The sequence below is a fragment of the Lycorma delicatula genome, chromosome 6, assembly GCF_047948215.1.
Source record: "Lycorma delicatula isolate Av1 chromosome 6, ASM4794821v1, whole genome shotgun sequence".
NCBI lineage: Eukaryota > Metazoa > Arthropoda > Insecta > Hemiptera > Fulgoridae > Lycorma > Lycorma delicatula.
This window is the reverse complement of record NC_134460.1, coordinates 143415281-143437027: the sequence shown is the minus strand read 5'-3', so window position 1 is coordinate 143437027 and position 21747 is coordinate 143415281. Positions and strand designations below refer to the sequence as shown.

Sequence of the window (21747 nt, the reverse complement as noted above, 5' to 3'; positions counted from 1 at the left end):
CGTACACCTTTCAGTTGTAAAACAATGCATTACAATTACATAATCTGCTTCATCTTATTAGGGGAAAGCAGATAAAGGTATGGAAATAGTTAATTCTTTTAATATGCTATCATCGTCTTTTGAAATTTAGTTACATCAGTCAGTCTTTATGGCATTACTTAAGTGTAGAGGTTAAGATTAGAGATATGGTTAATCTGCATTCTTGATTGCCTGGATGTGTAATCTAATAGTTTAGCAATATACTCATATTTACTATAAAATGTCATTTATTTTAACTTAATTTAAGATTTTTTTTTTATGATATATTTTACAATTTATTTTGTTTGTTCTTGCTTATTTTAATTTTTTTGCATTACTTAAATTTCAGATAATTAATTATAATTTCAGAATACTGACCAGATGCGAAAGCATTCAGTTGATAAATCTTTGGAGGATAAACCCATTGATAGAGCAGTTCATATTCTTTTGTAAGCCTATTTCTGTCATTTTTATTTTACAAGTTGTAAATAACTTCTTCTTTTTCTTGGTATTAAGTGTAACTTAATGTTGTTTAAAGTGATGTTATCTCTTTGAGCTTCTATTAATTAATCTAGACGATTTTTTGCTTTTTAACTGTCCAAAGTGTGGTCATGTGGTGTAGTGCACAGGAAAATATAATTAACAAAACCATAACACATCTGATCACATCATGCAGCTTTTTCACACACTGTTATCATTTACTACACCATTCATAACAGCTGGATCTAGAAATTCAAACAAAAGTTGATAACTAGAATTTGTCCACTATCTTCACAATCAGTAACACAGAGATCATGTGATATAAAAATAAACAATACAAACTAAATTTTACAAAACCAGTATATTTAAAAACAAATAAAATAGATATCAAATACGTAAATTGACCTAGTTTTCTAACCATTTTAAGAGGATCACTATTGTTAACAGTAACCTCATTGCACAAGAAACTAAAAAGTATCTTTTGACAAGAGAAAAAAGTTCTCAAAAAATTTCTAAAAGAACATTTTTTTTTTTTATTAAACAAATAGTTGTAATAACTTATATTTTATAAAATTATTTTGAAGTGTTAAATCTCAATTTGGCATCCGATATAAGTATGATTTTAATCAATTTGTTTTCCAGCAACTGGGAATTCTGAATGCATTTGACAAAATGTAATAAACATACTAAAGAAAATTCCTACTATTCATTATTGAAGTTATATTAGAATCATTTGTATGATTTCAGGCAAGTATTATTTTGTTTAAAGAAAGAGAGCTTGATTAGTTCAGTTCAGTAATGAGGCTGGTTTATAGCAACTAGAATGAGTAGGGCCATCAGGTTTTGCACTTTCTTTCCATTTCATTTAAATCTAATAGCATATGTCACACTGGGTTACATTTAAATATTCCATAAAAGTATTTAACAGCTGACTTGATTGTTCAGTTGGCTTTAATTTCTACTTTTAAAAGCTTAACCCTCATAGGTATTATCTGACCGTGACCCATTAACAGTATTATCTGTTTTGCAGACAGATACAAAATTTGGTCGCATTTTTTATTGTGTTAACAGTAAATTATTTAATTTTTTTTTTTATTCTCATGTTCCTTTTTTTTATTTTATTCATTTGTATTATTATTATTATAACTGTTACTCTACAAACAGGTTTTATTATCTTTTAAGTAAACAATATAATTACAAACTTTTTCTCATACTTATTTCTATTAAATGTTAAAAAATTAGATTATTTACAATATTAATTCTAAATTACTAAATTAAAATTAGAAAACAAAAATAAATGAAAAATATTATTTTATCTTGCATACTTATTGTCTACATCAATTTAAATTATTCCCTATTTTCATAAACTATGTATTATAATATTCTAGTAAAATTTTATTAAAAATTATTTTTCTTAAATCTGTCTTATGTTTTATAATGAATCACAGTTTATTCACACAGCTGTTGCACATTTTTTTTGAGGACTCAAGGCAGGTTGGCATATCGCATTTTATGCAGTTATCCGATTCTTTTATAAGGGCAGTGACAGCAATTTTTTTCTTTTTTCCAATCTGTTGCTCTCACTATTGTATATCTGTTTTTTTCAGAGGATGTGAAGTGTAGTCTTGTACAGTCTCAAGTCGACCATTTCTAAGATGTGTGGTTAATTGAAACCCAACCCCCAACCATATCAAAGAATACCGGTATCTACAATCTAGTATTCAAATCCATATAAAAATAACTGCCTTAAGTAGGATTTGAACGCTGGAAATCTCAACTTCAAACTGATTTGGGAAGATGTGTTCACCACTAGACCAACCCGGTGGGTTCCATGTCTGTCTCCATCAGGTTTCTCTTCTCCTTTGCCAACTGTTTGTTTTATGATTGTTTTTAGGTCGTCGTTGAGATTTGGGATAAGCAATCACCTTTTCATGTGTTTTTTTATTGGACTCAGTCCTATATTTTTCATAAAATCAATTCTGGTCATTTTTCCTTTGTGTATAGATATTTAAAAAGCATTTACACAGCTAACCGTGGTAAAACACCACCTTCTTGAATAGTTGCTGCATTGGTCTAAAACATCCACACCGGATTTCATTGAGTTGTAAACAGAGTTCATCTCTGGTCTCTGATTTTGTTGTCCATAAATGAAGAATTATGCATTATAGCCATTAAATAACTGTCTTGTACTGTTTTGGAACATATGATAGTAATGTTAGATTCTTGGTGAACCCATACATAGAAGATTCAACCTCTTTCGATCATGCTGGCAAAAATTCATTTGGGATTTCCTGCTGGTTAGATTTCATAGTACCAGTATCTACTAAAGTCAGGTTGTTTTTTAACAACTTTTCAATGAATTCTACCGATGCAAACAAATTATCTGTGTTAATATTTTTATTACTACCTAAGATGCATTTTGAATGGCAAATTACCGCCTGTGTTTTTTCTGAAGGTTTTTTTCTTCTTTTGTTGGTAGTGTAAATCGATCACTATTTTTGCGGATGTATAAGTAAGCACTATAAAGATATGACAAGTGGGCATCAGTCAAGGCAAAGCTTTTTATGCCGTATCTCGCTTTCTTTTTAGGCATATACATGTGAAATCCGCATCTTCCTCTAAACAGAGTAAGAGTTTCATTTACACATTTACGAACCGATTGTATATACTGCTTGACAATTCTATATGAAAGTGTGGAATATATTATGTATTGCTGCAGAAGGATCAGTTTTCCTATGCTCTTCACGAGTAGATGAATTGTCAAAACGCAATGCCAACAATAATACCGTTTCACAACACTTCAATGGCATTTTTCCCCAAAAAATAGGACGTCCAGTTGCGTCAATGGAAAAAATAGAAGAAAACATTCATGGTTTGATTTGAACACAACAGAGAGTTAGGAGACGAAAAAGAGCCTCAATCTCATCTTTATCTGTGTTTTTCTAACTACATAAATTTTTATTTTTTCTGTAAGTACTTCAAGTTTTTTGTTTTTTTACAATTTCCTGTATATCATCAGTAAAAAATAGACAACTTCACCTGGATTTGGATGTTTTCTTAGCTGCATAGCTGGATCTAATCATGTTGACAATTTTATCTTTATTGTTTTTCTTTGGTATTTTACAGGATTCAGTGATTATTCACAGTACCAGATAAAACAATACCTTTTACCGTAGTAAATTTTATCTGTTTGTGGTGAATTTTCAACACTACATCCGAGATCAGGAATGTTTTCAGTTGGGACCTCTAATACTTGGAATGGTTCAAGATCATCAATTGCTAGGACCTCATTAGTTTGCACCAGGGCATCAACATTTATAAAATTTTTGATAGGTATATCGTCAATTCTATTTCTGAATCAAAATCGTAATCAGATTCGGATACATGGTCATCATCGAGAATGTAAGAGTTCTCAGATTAATAGTCATCATCACTATCATTTGAGGAAACCGACATTTTGAAAATTGTTTTCGTACTTTCAGATACATAGGAATCATTTCTGACTGATTCATTATGACCAAAAAAGAAAAAAAATAGAGAATAAATAATACAAAATAAATTAAGAATGGACAAATAAAGAATAAGAAGAAAACAGGTGTAAAATATTACAGTAACTAGAAGTTGCATAGAAAAAGTAATATTCATCTGTGAGACGGGGCTCATACATACATCTTACAGTTCTATCCGTCTGGGAGACGGTGGTATTCTTTGTTCAACGAAATTCACAGCGATAAGTAGCACAACTACGCGATCAGAAAGGCACACAATAAACAGTCAAGGAATGGAGCAACACATAACTGAGACATCAGCAAAAAATAACCACTACTACCTATTCCCTATGTAAAAACACAAAATGTACCCACCTGAGAGACTGATAATACCAACTAAGGGTAAGAAATGTTTAAAGCATAAAATGTTGATAGTAGTAGACACCAGAAAAACTTCAAATTAAAACTTTTCTTTTGTTGTTCCTTTTTTGTTAAATGTTTGTTTTCTTGAGCCATTTTCTGCTCAGATATTCTTCGTACAAACATATCTCGGTACATACCCTCTCTCCTGACTCTCTCTTTTTTGGCTTAGCTTCCAGAACTGGAGGCTAAACCAAAAAATCTATTACTTCAGAGTATGAATGTATGTATTACTTCAGGGAGGATATGTATGAATGTAAATGACGTGTAATCTTGTTCCGTCTCAGGTCGACATTTCTGAGATGTGTGGTTAATTGAAACCCAACCACAAAGAACACCGGCATCCACGATCTAGTATTTATATCCCTATAAAACTGTTTTTACTAGGATTTGAACCTTAGAACTCTAGACTTCGAAGTCAACTCTAATTTGTGATGACGGGTTAACCACTAGACCAGCCCGGTGGGCTGGCTGCTCTATATCAGTACTATTCCCAAGCTCATCTGCTGTTCCCTTAAAGACCTATGATTATTTTTACTCTCATCCATTTGCACGAAGTGACTATATTAACTAAAAGCTAATCTTGGTCAAAGAAACATTTACTGATTATAAGTTGTAATAGCTCTCTCCCTGATAAATCTACATTTCAGTATGATAAGAAAAACCAAATATAAGCGATTATTTTTCAATCGATTGATAAAATAGTTGCGATGCGGTTATAGGTTTTTTTTGTGACTAGCAATTTGTTTGAAAATAGTATTAGGTTGATTGCTGTGGCCCAGGGAATTGCAGGCTCGGGATTCCGAAATTACGTATCAATGGGCTGAGACCCAAACAAAACAGGAATGGTGTAAAAACCAATACAGGGAATTGCAGGCAAGAACTAAAAATTATCACCAGTATTAATATACGTGTGTAATCGATCGTTATATCTTCTAATCTTTCGTAGCATCCGTGCGAAATGTTTTCTGGATGTGTCACAACAGTCAAGAAGTAGAACCAGAAAATACAGAATACCTTAAAATTTGCAGTAATTGTGAAGGCAAAGTTCCAGAAGGAATTCATGCCTAGTGCAATATTAATCTGTCATTGGAAATCCTATATTCGACGACCCATATCACGTGCGATGACGTCACTGACAACTTGGTTATGTTTACCAAGGTTTAACTGGCAGCTGATTAAATTCAGTCAAAAGATTTGTGAAGTTAGTTTTAAAATAATATGAATGAAGTGTAATTTCGTTCATGTTTTCATGTACTTAAATTATTTTAAGTTTAGTCTTGATTTATTAAAATCATTTTAATTAGTCTTGAATTTGTTAAAATTTTGTCATCTGAAGAATCTCCTCAAAAAATTGTTCATTTAGTAAGGTTAGAAATGGAATTTCTGATTTAGTCATATAAGGTAAAGATATAAATTCTTTTAAATGTTTGGTGGTGTGTGTTTGCTACTGCAAAGTAATTGTATTCAATATATGGATTTTCATTAATGGGTTTGAAAACAATTAGTAAAATGTAACTGTCAAAAATTGTATTTGGTAGTAATTTAACAAATTGAATATTATTGTCTACTTGTACAATGATGTATATTATCTTTTGTTGTTCAGCTGTTAATTTCAGAATTATGTAATCTAACAGACTGTGATGTGCCTCCTAATTTTCTTCCAGTTTATTTTAAAAAGAATTACTTAATTCTTTATTTGTTAAGTGAATTAACTTGACTGTGGGTGATGTATTGTAGCTTCTTGTTTAGGATGTTACATTCTCAGTTAATTGGTGTTCAGATAATTATACCTCTAGACTGAGTTTGCTAACTTTAAAAGTGAACTCATTTTCAATTTATCCTCATTTTGTGTTATTATAATTCCTTTCTGCCTTATATTATTTGAATAATAATTGTGTATTATTCAAAATTTGTAATATCATTTATACCTGCTATAAACCATATTTTCAAAGATTAGGTTTCCTATTGTTTTGTTATAATGGGGTTTTTGGAAAAATCTTGACTTTTGGATGAAGTAATAATTGATTTAGGGTATCTATTATTTAGAACGGTACACTATTTCTCTATATGAGGCGGGTAGGTTATTCATAATTTTATGAAGGAACTGGCAGAGATGAAGAGTTACTTCCATTTTACTTTTACTTCCATCACTTACTTTTAGTATTAATAATTACAACATGTAAAAGTTCTACATACTGTAAAAATACCTATAGAAATATGATATGAAAAAGGATTTCACAGTCTGCTCATGTACTTTTTATTATTACTGCTGCAGACATGCCTTTACTCATGTTTTTTAATAAGATGATATATCTTTGTCAAACTTAATATTATGAAATAATTAACACACAGAAATTACTATGACTGCAGCTCATTTACACAGTGTTACAACCATGTAAACAAAGATTAAGAGAACATTGATAAAAGAAAGAAGAAACCAGATAAATGTGGCCTTCAAAACAAAAAACCATTACAAAGAACACAGCCATCAAACATATCCCTGGAACTGCTCAAAATAAACCAAGCTGGGTACTTATGTATTAGCCCATCGACCATAACCATAATGATCCTGTAACTTTGAAAATACTTCAAAGTTACGGGATGATTAACATATTAAAAATATAAGCATTATTGCTTATAATTATAGTTATAAATATAAGCTAACCAAACTTAACGTACGCTTGCTTCATTCGCTAACCTCATGTTAATTAGTCAAGTTTAGCAAGTGTGGGTTAAGTTTGGTTAAATTATATTTATAAAATAAATATAAATGGTAATATAATGGTTATATAAAGTGATATTATCAATAATCTAAAAGTTTGCAATTTATTGGTCGATGGGCTAATACATAACTCAAAACTGCCCTCCCTAAAATGTCTTACATTGGTCAAATGGGCCACAGCTTCAAAACTATAATAAACTCTTAAAAGCCCTTTATAGCAGCATTGACTCAACATTTGTAGTTCATCTCGTAGGTGTAAATCACAAACCCACCTGCATTTTTGATATATTAAACATACGTAAAAAAAAGACTTAACACTCTTAAACCATTTAAAATATATTAACACACAAAATAGTATATTAAATGAAAAGATAATTCAGGTGCAGTATGCTTTTCAAATACATTCTCATTATATTTAAAACTAAATAAAATTAAATATTTTAAGCCTAACAAAATAAAATTACAAGTTGGGATCAGAACACCAGTCACTAAAGATGGCTCTAAGAGCCTTTGAAAGCAGTCTAATGAGTTTTTAAAACAGTGTTTATTAAATTAGGTTCATTTGTTGTTTATAAAGTATTAAATAAATACTCACAGGATATGCTAAAATCACAACACAATTCTGTTCATTGATAAAAATTTTGAACTCAATATAAATTTGAAATGTCATTATAATTAATATAATTGTGAATAGTATTACTATTATTTTATAAAGTAATACATTATTTGACTATTAATTTATTTATACTTGTATATGTAATTTATATAAATTCCTATGAAAGTGTACATTTAAGAGGAAAAATAATGTAGAAAAGTAATTAATCTTAAGTATTAATAATTAATTGTGTATTATTTTAATTAATTTTACAGAAAGCAGATTTTGTCAGAAAATTTTAGTCATATTTTGGCTTACACAGGAAAAGAATTCTACTTTATTGAAATTTAATTAATTGTTCAATTGATGGTTGGACATTTGATTTTATTGCTGTTTGTTACAGAATTTATCCTGTTACTAGTTAATATCTGTTGTCAGTCAATATTTAATAAACGGATATTGACAGACATTTTTTGTTTGAACCGACTTAAAAATCTTTCACTGCTTATCTTTATTTTGATTTATATTATTATCTTTTATTAATAGAGTATTAATAATCTAAGGTACATGCCTTTTTAACAAACACTGCAGATAGCAAAATCTAAGGCAATCTAAATCTTAAGTTAAATTTTTAAGTGAACATGATTGTAGTTTTTTAAGCCAAAAGCATTAATTTAACATCAACTTTGTGTTTTATTATCTATTTAATGAGTATATATATATATATATATATATTTTCCCCATGTTATGTTATTTATTTTTATTCTAGGGTTGGTGATGAGATACAGAAATTGAGTACGATAAGTTCTGTACCATCATTGTTATTGGAGGATGCCAGGGGATGTGCACAGAAAATATTTCCTAAAATGAATCAGGTATTTCATTAAAAAATGTATGTTGAATTAAGTTAAATCCTGTCACCACAATTATCTGTTTCATTTATAATTTTTATATTTTTTTGTTTGTATTTTTACATTTCCAGTTTGTATTACACAGTTGTAACTTGGGTTTTCTGATTGCAGATGCTACATATAGTTGCAGATTTTTTTACTTAAAAAAAACTTTTTAATCATTATTGTTTACAGAAAAGTTAAGAATCACTTTATAAAAATTATAGAAATTCATAAAAAAAATTTGCTATGCTTTTCTCCATAACAATAAGTGGTGATGAAAATAATTTTTAAATATTATTTTTGAAATTACAAACTCAACCAAATTCTATAGATAAAATATTTCTAAAATTTTACTTCAAAAATTTTTGTTGGCTTTGTGACCATCTAGTGATGTTAATGCTGCTTATTCTTGCAGCACCACCATGTTGCTGATTTTCTACCTAAATGAATGCTTGTTTTTGTATTTTTTTTTTATTTTTTTTTTTTAATTAGGCCTGCATGAATTTGAGTACAGTTAAAAAGTTGTTGGATTTTAATTGTCTCATTTAATTATCATTGGTTGTGTTAAATGTTAAAGTGAGTTAAGATGAGGCTGTTTTGTGATTATGAGTGTGTGTGTGTGTGTACACATTTGAAAATATCAAGGTTTTAATATTAGTGGATTTGTGATTTATACCCATGAGATGGATGGTAAATGGTGAGTGTATGTTTCTGTGGAGAGCTTTTAAGAGGTAATTTTGTCCTTGTTGGAAGATGTGTCCCATTTTACCATTGTTATAAACATCATTCTGTCAAAAAAGTTCAGTTTATATGTTCCAGGGACATTTTTTGGTGTCATTAATTGTGTTTTATATTGATTTGTTTTTTCTGAAGGCCACATATCCAGGCTTTTTAAATTTATGAGCTTTTTTCACTTATTATTATTATTGTTAATCAGTGACCCATTATATATTTTTTTATATATGCTAGGTCTTTTATAATATTAAGTTGTATGATTTCTTGATATAAGGACATTGAGTAGGATGTGGATTATGCATGTGATTATGCAGTTGGATGGTATGTAGTGTATAAATGAGTGTCTGACATTGTTGGTTTTCTTTACATTTTGAAAGAGTGATTTTATCAATCACTTTTTATGATTTTGAGGTCATAAAATTTGTGTTGTTTATTTTAACACTGTACAACATATTCTGTTTTTTGTATTGATCCCTGCAGTTAACAGGTACATAACAGTAAAAACTATTCTTTAATAACATGTTTTACTATAATACTAGAGTGAAGATTTTTTTTAACATGTTACATTTTTTTACATACGTATTTTTTATTATGAGTGATTTTATGAAATGATTTACTTTTTATAATTATTTAAGTTCATATATTATTAGAATGCATTTTGCATCATCATTAATAATTTGTAAGTTTGCAGCGTGCTCTTTAATTCTAGATTATTTCATATATTAATTTATTGACATTTTGTTCATATTAAATCTACAAAATATTCACTGACATTTGGGTGAATTATTCTCATTTATTTTTATCTCTTTAGAAATAGAAATAAATATAGGATACGTTTCTGCTGGTGAAGAAAATATAATATAATATAATTATATTAACACTGTTCCCTTACAAGTACTTTTTCTGAGTTACTGCTAATGTTTCACTCCTCATTTCCAATCAAATGATAAAAATAAATTCAGCAGAAGTGAAATTCTTGGAATACAAATTGGATTTTTATATTTTTTAATGTAAATAATTAAAAAAAAAACTTGGATCTCCAATTTATTTTTTACAATAATTCCTGATAAAATAATTATTTCCAATGATTTCTTAGAAAATATTATTGTAGAAAAAATTTATAGAGATTATTTTTGAAAAAATAAGTAAATTTATCTGACAAAAAGTAAGTGTTAAGTGATTTGACTTATTTTTAGAGAAAAATTCAATGGACAAATCTATTTTAAACCAATCCAAACAATTGTTTGATATTAAAAAAGAAGAAATATAGGGGCAAAATGAGTTTCTCAAAGTTAACAGCAGATAAAATCAAGCAACAAAATTCAAACCTACAGTTACAAAAGTTGTTCTTAAGTGCCCCTCGATCACTGTTTTAAACAAACCTCAGTTCAATGTAAGTTTCTTTTGGTTGCTTTTTCTTTTTTATGTTGGACAGTTTCAATAACATTGTAAATTTACATCACTTTCTTGCTACTGTATTAACTTTTTGTAAATACAGTTTTTAAGAGGTCCTGCTCGTTGGAATCCTGTGGCTTTAGATCAAGCGATCTTGGGAGCTAGTTTATTAGTCTATGTTGTTCATTCCAGTCATTTGAATAATTTATATACTAATAATTCCTAGCTTATCAGAACACCTTGAGGTGTTGAAAAATGTCATGCTGAAAAATTATTTGCTGTGTTATTAGTAGAGGAACATCTAAAAGTGGTGGATCAGAAGAGACTTAAGTAAACATTTTATGTAAGGTGGTCATAAAAATTAATGGTTCAGTAATTTTTTTGCTAATAGCTGCACCCAGTTAATTGAAATCAATGTTCAGAACCAATTTCTACTGTACATGTGGATTGTCAGATTTGCACTGATGATTACTTTGTCAATTATTGATTCTTAAAAAAAAAATTGCCTTGTCAATCAAAGAAATACTAATAAAATATTTTATGATTGTTGTTTTGACTGAAATTTTAATTGCATGCAAGATATTCAGGTTGTAAATTTCAAGCCTTCCTCTACTGAAAGTAAAGATTTTTTTATGAACTGTTTGCCACACAAAATATTTGCTTCATGGCAAACTCATATTATGGACAATTTGTCTTAAACTAAACTCTTGGATACATTACATATGCTGAATTATATTTTCTTCTTTAGTTAATGCATATTAATTTAATATGCATGTATTCCATTTTGAATATTAGAGATATTAATAAAAAATATAAATTATATGTGTGGTAATATAAAATATAATTATATGTGTAAAAATATAATTATATGTGGTCTATTATATATATAATATATTTTACTGGTCTTTTATTTAATTTATTTCTTTTTATTTGCATTGAGTAAATTTTTTCTTCTATTTTTTTTTTTTTAGTATCAATTTTTTTTTGTGTAAAAATACATTTTTCTAAACAGTTTTTTGTTCTAAATAAGAGTTGATCTCTTTTCAATTGAATTTATTTATACTCAATTATTTCAGAATTGAATTCTTTACAAATTTTATTTCAAAGTTCTTTGTCTGATGGTAATGTAAAATTTATCAACCCAAAAAGTATGTTATGTTTATTCCACTTGTTTAGGATTAATAACAATATATATATTGTTATTAATCTATATATTATATAGATTATATATTGATAGATTATATATAGATTATATATATATATTATATAGATTATATATTTTTGTTAATATATATATATATATATATATGTAGTTTTAGGACCGGTTTGTTGTAATTTTTCAGTTAAAAAATCTGTTGGGGACATCACATGACTTCCTTTTACGGCTTATTAAATTACATATACACATTTTGCTGTACACCATTTAAACTTATTTCATTTGAAAGTGAGATATTATGCTCCTCCAATTCTTTAATAAAGTGGATAGTTACAAAATTCCTAAAATATTAGTTTTTATTAACATAAAATATTTATACAATTATTAATTCTTTTACCTGAAATATTAGTATAGAGTAGAAGTCCCTTTATTACTCTTAAAATAAATGTTAGTCTTATATCTATTACTGTTTTTAAAATTATTATCATGTAACCATCAACATAATGAAAACAAAAAATAAACAGGATAAGGTTACTAAATTTTATAGCGATATTTATTATCAAGTAGACTGAAATAAATGCATAAAATAAAAATAAAAATGTATTTATGCAGGAGAAATGGAGAACCAAGTAAGTGTGTGTTACCTGTTGTTGTTAAATTCTATGGCTAATCATTTTTGAAATTTGTGTAAAAGTTAAAACAAGATAGGCTTTGGAAATAAAAGTATTCTAATATACTTAGATCATGCTTACTGTTTAAAAAACAAGATAGGCTTTGGAATTAAATTTTTCTAATATACTAAAATAATGCTAAATGTTTATAAAAAATAATTGCTTTTCGTAAGCAAATAATTTCTAATTCTGAAATAAAAGGTAGCTAAAGTTATTTCTAAAAAGCTTAAACTAGTATAAGCACCTAAGATCCATATTACTGTAACAATGGGAAGGCACAGGCTTTGGGACACTGATTTAAACCATATTGCATGTGTACACTGTTTACATGTCTTCATCACAAAATACTAACATATAATATTCAATTATTCTCAAGAAAAATAGCCCAAAAAATTTCTTTAGCATTTTATATTAGTTTATATATTAATTTTGTTTCATATTGCTCAAGTAGATATGTGGTGTAAGTGAGAATGTGTCAGATCTGTAACCATGCACACATCAGTACAAATCCGACTATATATATATATATATATATATATTATTATATATATTTTATTTTTTTTAAATTTTGTTTAATTTAAATATATTGATTTATTAATAATTATTAACCTCTGATTGTAAAAAATTTTGAATTAAAATGAAGAGTGCATAAAATTTTATTTTACTAATAACTTCTGATTTTTACTTCCTTGTACGAAGTAAAGGAAGTATTGTGATTGCAAAAAATTTTGGTTGCCAGATTTCAATGGAAATATCCATTTTGATCATTCTTGAATCCATTTTGACTAGTTTTGGCTTGACTTATGTACGTACATATATATGTATGTATGTGTATATATATATTTATCTCGCATAACTCAAAAACAACTAGCCGTAGGATGTTGAAATTTTGGATTTGTTGAAACATCTAGTTATGCACCTTCCCTTTTGATTGCAATCAACTGAACCTAAAATCCAAACTTTTTTGGATTTTGGACTTCTTAACTGCAGTAATAAGCCCTCATTGAGAGCTTTTCAATGATAAATGGTACTTATTTTCATTGGTTCCAGAGTTATAACCAAATAAAATTTTAATTAATGAAATATTTGGATCTTAGGGGAAGGCACATCGGTTCGAATCAGACTTCTTCTCTTTTTTTTAACTTTTCTTTTTAATTTAAATAAATATATTGATTTATTAATAATTATTAACCTCTCATTGTAAACAAATTTTTATGATGAATAATAATTCAATAACAAAAAAAATCAAAAGTTATTAATGAAATAAAATTTTATGTAAATTTCATTTTAAAAAAATGTGTAAATGCAATTTAATAGGCGTATAAGGACGTCATGTGTTGTCCACATCAGATTTTCTTTAAAAATCTTTTTTATGTATTGTTTTTATTGAATAATTATTTATTGTTAAAAACATTTTTACTACAGAAATGAAGATTAAAAGGTAAATAGAAATAGGAATATGTGTATACAGTAATAATAATCTTAATATTGATAGAGTCAAAAATAAATTACATTATAATCACTTACTTATTTATAAATACAGTTCAGAGTTGCTTCTTCTTTAACAAAACCTAATGAGTGAAAGCTGTTAATTATTTTTGTACATTCAGAGTAGAGTAAATAAATGTGGAAAGATCTCATCACAAATATTTATTTTAAAATTGTATTTACTCTGTAATTATTATCTATTAATGAACTGTCCTTACACAACATGCAATCCACATCCACGTGAAAATACATGTGTATAACAAATACACATATTAACAAAACTTCCAAATATTTTTTATAACATATTATTTTGAATATTACCAAAATAAAACATAATAAGGAAAAAACACAAAATATGTGTTATTAAACTGATATATTAAATGAATTGTTTTTTTTTCTTATCAACAACAATGAAATTTTGGTATTAGTGAAAATTTATAATTTCAAGCTTGTCTGTAATATTCAGTCAAATGCTTCCTGCTTTTTTATTCATCTACTGTTTGAAGGTAGATTTTGTCATGTGGTGTTAAACAAAACTTTTTTATGCATCTGTCTTGAAACTGATCATTCTGCAATAAAATGAAAAGTGTGAAAAGATAAAATGAAAAGATTTTTCCAATATAATATAATGAACTTATCTCTTTAAAATTGTGCTTTAATTAGCTCTACAAACCATTGCACTTTTAATTTTTAATCTGATTTGAAAAAAAATAATTTAACTTTTTTTCTGTAATGTTTATTTTATAATTTTATGTAATCGTGTACATATTCATATATTAAATGTTTATACACAAATGTTTGTTTAAAAATTCACACTGCTAAGTAAATAATAGAAAAGTGATTTATGTTTGGGGTTTGAATAATTTTTAATGAATTTTTTTCACTTTCCACCTTCTTATACTTCTGGTAACCCCAGTACCTGTGATAGTAGGTTTAGTGATTTCATTTAATTAACTTGATTTGCAAGAATAGTAGTACTGTAGAAACAGCTGGTTAGTCAGAAGTGGTTGTAAGTCAAGGGAAAAGATAGACCTATCTGGTTGTTTGTTTTGTTACATTAATAATTTTTTAATAATATTTGGAAGCTTACGGGTTATAAGGCACAGTAGTTCCCCTGCTAACCGACTTAGTCAGAACTGGTTAAGCAAAAAAGTCGGTTAAACTGAAAAACATTTTTTATGAATAAGAGATACTGAAGGTGGTATTTTTTGTACAGTACTAACCAATATTTTTAATTGCACATTTTTAATGAAGGCCCTATATCAGATATACTTTTGTTTATAATTAACCCTATTAAAGCTAAAATAATTGCATAGGTAAAGTATGATATACTTACATTTATAAAATGGCGCTTTTTCCAATGATGTAATCGTCCTTCATGTGCTGTAAAGCAGTTGCTACTAGTGCTGCTGCCTGAACCATTTGCTGAAGCAATTTTTCCATTCAGAATAATAGCGTTTTCTTTTAACAGAGGTCTGTCGATAGGTGTTTTTTGTTCTCTTTCTTGAAGGAACTACATACGCAATCTAACACACGTTTTTGTAAGGTACATCTCGACTGAAGAGCCACTTTACTACCTTGCTGTGTACAATATGCTTCAATCTGTAAACAGTTTTTTCCAGTCTTTAACTGTTGTTTCACCAACACCTAAATCTATTGCTACTGATTTTACTGATTGACCTTTATCTAATTGTTCTAACACTTTCACTTTAGTTTCAATCAAACTACCATACATTTCTTTTGCGTCTCATAACTGTAAGTTACAGGTAAAAAGTAAACTTACAAAATTTTAAAGGTTACCTAAAACTAAAAAATTTGCAGCTAAGTCGTAAGAAGCTCATTACACTATACTGAATAAACGAAAAAAGACAGAAGTAAAAAGGAATCTTACAAATAACTGTATTGTACTGAATTTAAACTAAAATTTAATGTACACAAACAAAATAGTATATGCACAGTAAGTCATTTATGTAAAAGGTGATTATTTTTCATGATGCAATAATATGTATGTACTGTGTAAAAGAATTTTTCACTCTATAGATCCTACTTTATATCACACTATTCAAAATGCAAATGATGTGATGATTTTATGAGTCTTCACTTAGAGATTATAATGCAGTTATGACATCAACATATTGAACAAATTTTTAAATAAAATCACATAATATATCGATGTAAAATTAATGTGAGAGATAATACGGTAAATTGTTTGTTTTAGGCTAGCTGAGGAAATGTATGAGTCAGACACAGTGTTATACAGTACTGTCTAAAGCCTACATGGGTACCATATTTTACATTTCATAAAAAAATATTTTTTTTGCATGTGAGCCTAATTGTTATTATATATAATTATTACAGTACTGTTCTATATAGGGCGTAATTCCATTAAATCATATAAATTAAATTATATAGTTGAAAAATTAATTTTAGGAAATTAATTAATTAATTAAATGGTAATTTTAGGATGTTCGGTGGTTAACCCGGAGAATCAGTCAAACAGGGGATGGATAACAGGGGTATTACTGTAATGTTGTATAATAACAATTATTGTGTAATTTTCAATGTACAAATTATTTATCTTTTATGTTCATGTTTTCTTTTATGTTATTTATCTTTTATATGCCACATTTCAAGTAATGAGCTTCTGTTCACATTATACCAGACTATCATCTGTGTGGAAATACAAAATAGAAATTAGTTGTTGTATTGTAACATGTAGCACAAATACAATATATAAATCTTCAATTTTTATTCTTTGAACATTAAGTGTTTTTGTAATAGACATTTGCTATTTACACTTTGAATTTCCATCTTCCAACTGGCAAACAAACTCAGTTTATTTTGTTTATATATTTGTTACTTTAAAACTGGTTATAAAAATCTTCTATAAAATGTTCTAGAGGAATTTATTACAGCACATAACAATTTTAGCTATACAATATTACTCTGTTTCCTAATAAATTGTCCAAATTCCTTGTACGGATAAATGTAATGTAAGGTATGAATTACTTATCATTTTCTGTTAATATTATTCTTTATATTACTGTTTATAGGCTCTGCTACATGGCAGTACTGAGTATCATTTAACAGCTAGCTCTGTTCTTCGCACGATAGTTGAAAAAAAGTTAATATCACCAGAATATATTATTCAAAATTTTTTGCACAGCATACTTAATTGTGTAGACAGCAGAGATGCAGGTAATTACTTTAGAAAAGATAATATTTGCATGTGTTGGTTAAGTATAGTATTTGGTAGTATAAAAAATAACGTTTATAATAATTATGTACTTATATTTATGGTGTATTTTATAGGCATGTAACCCTAGGCATGTACAATATAGGCATGAAAGTGTGTCTACTTTCATTGTATTTCATAAAGTTATGTAATTTGAAATGACTGTATATATATATATATATATATATATATATGTATATATATATATATATATACTTATACATAACCAATATATCTTTAAATCTGAAAATAAGAATTCAATTTTGGTGTTTTTCTTATATTTTGATTTGTACATTGATTAGAAAAAAAAAATTCTAGGGATATAATTTTCTGAAAGATCACTTCACTTCAGCTTTTCTTTCAAATAAGTTGTAAAATCACACTACGTGACAACAGCTTACTGAAAGAAAAGAGTGGAGGTACCAAAACTCTTGATAATTGAAAGAGAAAGCAAGCCTCCATTTGCTTTCTTTTTTTTTTTGAAAAAAAAAATGTACTTTTGAAACTAAAAATTTGTATTATTTTAATTACTGTCCTGACGTCATACATTTTGAAGTGATAGGCGAATTACTAAATTTAGTTGAGCCACTTTTCTTAATTTCTGTTACAAAATCTATTTCTAAATCAGCTTACCAAATTATATATTTTGATTTTACATATTTTTAGTTTGTTAGAATAATATTTTTTTTAATTTGTTGTTTTTTTAATTAAAAAGTAATTATTATGTTATTGTTTGTCTTATTTATATTGTATTCAGATATCTGAAATTCAGTTATTTTCCATTAATCATCTTTTTCATGCAAGATGATTAATGGAAAATATTTGGAATTAATGAAAATTATTTGGAAAAGATTGCAAGAATTGTTAGGAAATGTTTTAAAGAAGTAGATTTAAAAATCACAGTATACATCTATGTTATGAAGGTGAATTCAGTAGCTAGTTGTATTCTGACATATTAAATATTTTTAAAAGTAAATTGTGATCAGATTTTTTTATAAAGTGATTAATTACTGTTGCAGAGATTTCAAGAACGTGGTTTGAAACTTTACTGGTCATTATTTCCATTTTACCAATTACAGTTATACACAGAGAAGTAAGTAAGATGTCTATTTATTTTTGGTTGGATTATTTACCTATTTATATAATAATTATTGTATCATATTATATATAAAATAAAATTGCCTATTTGTATCTTTGTATAAAGCAGCACATGGTCAAATATGCTCAGTTAGAGCAACATCTTCATAAAAATTACACTTTTGTCTAAAATAAACAAATTATTTTCAGTTTATTATTTTTACATGGTGCTATAAAAGATGATAATATTCTGTTACAAAATATTTAGATTCCTATTAAATCTATCGAATTTAAACTTTGAAAAAAAAAAAGAATTTTCCTAATCATTTGGTTTGTAAGTGTGAGGATCTTGGTTTATCTTAGCAAGATCCAGTCATTCCCTCAAATGGCTCATTGTAAGACCATAAAATAGGGAGTTATTCAAAAATTTTATAATAAACCATTAACCTGCCTTAAAATATGTTTCCATCTTAGTTTCGGAATGTAGCAAGGTTGTTTCAAAGATAAACACTAAAACCGCACCTGGTTGACATTCATTGTACCACTCATTCCTAGAGAATTTAATTTTGTGAGCTGTTGAATTTAACTTTTGCTATAGTTTTAACTTTAGTTCAACACAGTTATAATTTGTCCACTGTCAGTGGGTAAATAATTGTTATTAGTTTTGTGTAATTGTTTAATTCAACTTTATGGACATACCACGGTACCACATGTACTCCTTTGAAGCTTTGTTTTTATTTTTTTGCTAAAGTTTTTAAGTGAATCTCCTTTATATAGAATCTAGATTCAGTTTTCCTTTACCGGTAAATTTGAATTGGCTGTTTTGTTTAGATTAATACACTGATTGTACTTCTAAACAAAGTGAAAGGCTCTTTGCATTATGACAAAACTGTTTTCATAGTATTTTATCATAATTATCTGGTCAGTCTTCCTGCTTATCATACATTAGATATCCACAACAAGGGCAACACTCTTTCTGAAGAGCAATCTTTAATTATCAATGCAGTGACAAATTCACTTGCCAGTGGCTGATATCTTCCTATTTTAAATTTTAAAAAATCTTTTCTTTTGCTTTGCAATTTCTGAGTAAATTAGATTTATCTATTTGACAAGCATGTTAGTATACCATTATTTGAATATTCATTTTTATTATATCTATGAAGGATTTTCTCATTTTTGTAATAAATGTTTTTCAAATGGAGTAAAAGAGTGTAAAGGCTTCCCCCCCCCCCCATGGTTTAGTGTTCTGCCAGGTATTGGTTTTTATTTGAAACTAATATATGTCTCTTATTTATTAATTAATTTACCATGTTTCTCTTAATTATTATTATTTTATTTTATTTCTTAGTAATGTTTTCTCTTATATTAAGGTTGTAGAACACAGTTTTTTTTCTTGCTTGTTGGTATTTCTTTGTAACTGATGTATATGTTTTTTTATACTTGTGATGTTTGTTATTCTATTGTTTTAGATTTTACCTGCTGCAATTGCAAAATCTGCAGTATCAAAGCCTGTTGTGCAGCGTCTCATGAGCTGCAGAATGTTGGGACGTATTGCTCAGTGTTGTGATGCATATGTGTAAGCTATTATGCAATCTGTTCCATATTTTTATATGTTTGCATAGTGTGTATTTGTAAGGGTACATGTGAAGTTGAGTTTTGAAGATTAAACCTTCTTTTATTTATTTTTTTATGCAGTTATATTTTCTTTCTTACTGTGGTTTTTTTATATATATATTCTATTATCATTTATTATTACTTATTAATCATTGATACCCTAATACCATGAAGTAATAATCTAGACGTATTTTTTCTGCTATTCATCTTACGACAACTTTTTTCTGAATTTACTAACTTATTTAACATTCAGGCTTCTCTAGTAACATTTGTTTTTTAAAAAATTTTGCTTTTTGTATTTATAACATCACTTCATGTCCTTGTTTTGTAGCCAAATATAAAGTGTCTTAACCTTCTGCCTTAGGTGTGTAATGTTGTATTTTTGCATAAGGAGTATTACAAGAAACAGTTTGGTTAAGCACTCTCTCTCTCCTCTGCAGTATTCATTAAAAAAAAAATAGGAAAATTTTTAATGCACTTTTTTTTGTCTTCAATCATTTGACTGGTTTGATGCAGCTCTCCAAGATTTTGTATCTAGTGCCAGTCATTTCATTTTGGTTTACTCCCTACATCCTACATCCCTAACAATTTGTTTTACCAAATGTTTGTGCTTGCCTGCACAATTCTTCCTATCTACATGTCCTCAATATCAAAACAGCTATTCCAGAATGCCTTAATATGGGGCCTATAAGTCTGTTTCTTCTCTTTAATTTTATATGTATTTACTAATGCTGAGGCATTTACATCGGTGGCATCCCGACAGACCTGGCCGATGACTGTGATATGTAATCGGAGAGTCTAAAGACAACCTCGAGTAAAGCCCCTCAGGGCTTGGAACGGAGTGGGTGGTGGGATGGTGTGGCTGTAACATCACAACGTGTGTGTATCTTCCCTCTACGGGGTTGGGATGTCTCTTCTTTTAACTATATTTTTCCAAATGCTTCTTTCTTCATCAATTTGCTGCAGTACCTCTTCATTTGTCACTTTATCCACCCATCTGATTTTTAACACTTTCCTATAGCACCACATTTCAAAAGCTTCTATAATCTTTTCTTTTCAGGTACTCTGATCTTCCAAGTTCCACTTCCATATAAAGCTACACTCCAAACATATACTTTCAAAAAGATTTTCCTGACATTTAAATTAATGTTTTATGTAAGCAGATTATATTTCTGACTCATTTTTTCTATGCTATTCAGCATTTTATATCACTCCTGCCTCATCCATGTTTAGTAAGTCTACTTCCCGAATAACAAAATTCTTCTACCTCCATATTATTTCTCTTCCTATTTTTGTATTCAGTGGTCCATCTAAATTATTTCTACTACATTTCATTACTTTCATTTTGTTCTTGTTTATTTTCATTCAGTAGCTCTTGTGTGGGACTTCATCTATGCTATTCATTGTTTCTCCTAAATTTTTTTTATTTCTCAGCTAGAATTACTATATCATCAGCAAATCATAGCATCTTGCACTGTTACTCCGGATCTAAATTATTCTTTAACATCATTAACTGCTAGTTCTATGTAAAGATTGAAAAGTAATGGGGATAGGGAAAACCATGTCAGACTCCTGTTTTTATTACGGCTTCTTTCGTATGTTCTTCGATTGTTATTATTGCAGTTTGGTTCCTGTAAATGTTAGCAATTTTTCTTCTTTCTCTATATTTGAACCCTAAATTTTTTAAAATGCTTAACATTTTATTCCAGTCTACATTATCAAAATGCCTTTACTAAGTCTGCAAATGCCATGTATGT

General features: G+C 28.0%; 1 protein-coding gene across 8 annotated transcripts in view; it reads left to right on the top strand.

Annotated features, from left to right (window-relative positions):
- LOC142326314 (serine/threonine-protein phosphatase 4 regulatory subunit 4-like) overlaps positions 1 to 21747 on the top strand; it is an 84491-nt gene that overhangs the window by 1707 nt on the left and 61037 nt on the right. For 6 of the 8 annotated variants that reach the window (XR_012756756.1, XR_012756757.1, XR_012756758.1 and 3 more), the window contains exons 2-6: positions 388 to 467; positions 8496 to 8601; positions 17118 to 17262; positions 18319 to 18392; positions 19846 to 19952. Coding sequence is in view for 5 of the 8 variants with exons in the window: in XM_075368713.1 (XP_075224828.1) it covers positions 388 to 467; positions 8496 to 8601; positions 17118 to 17262; positions 18319 to 18392; positions 19846 to 19952 (512 nt within the window). In the remaining 3 variants the exon portion in view is untranslated. Of the gene's footprint in view, positions 1 to 387; positions 468 to 5552; positions 5811 to 8495; positions 8602 to 17117; positions 17263 to 18318; positions 18393 to 19845; positions 19953 to 21747 lie in introns of those variants that run through there. The other 2 variants (XM_075368712.1, XM_075368711.1) reach the window with 2 other exon arrangements.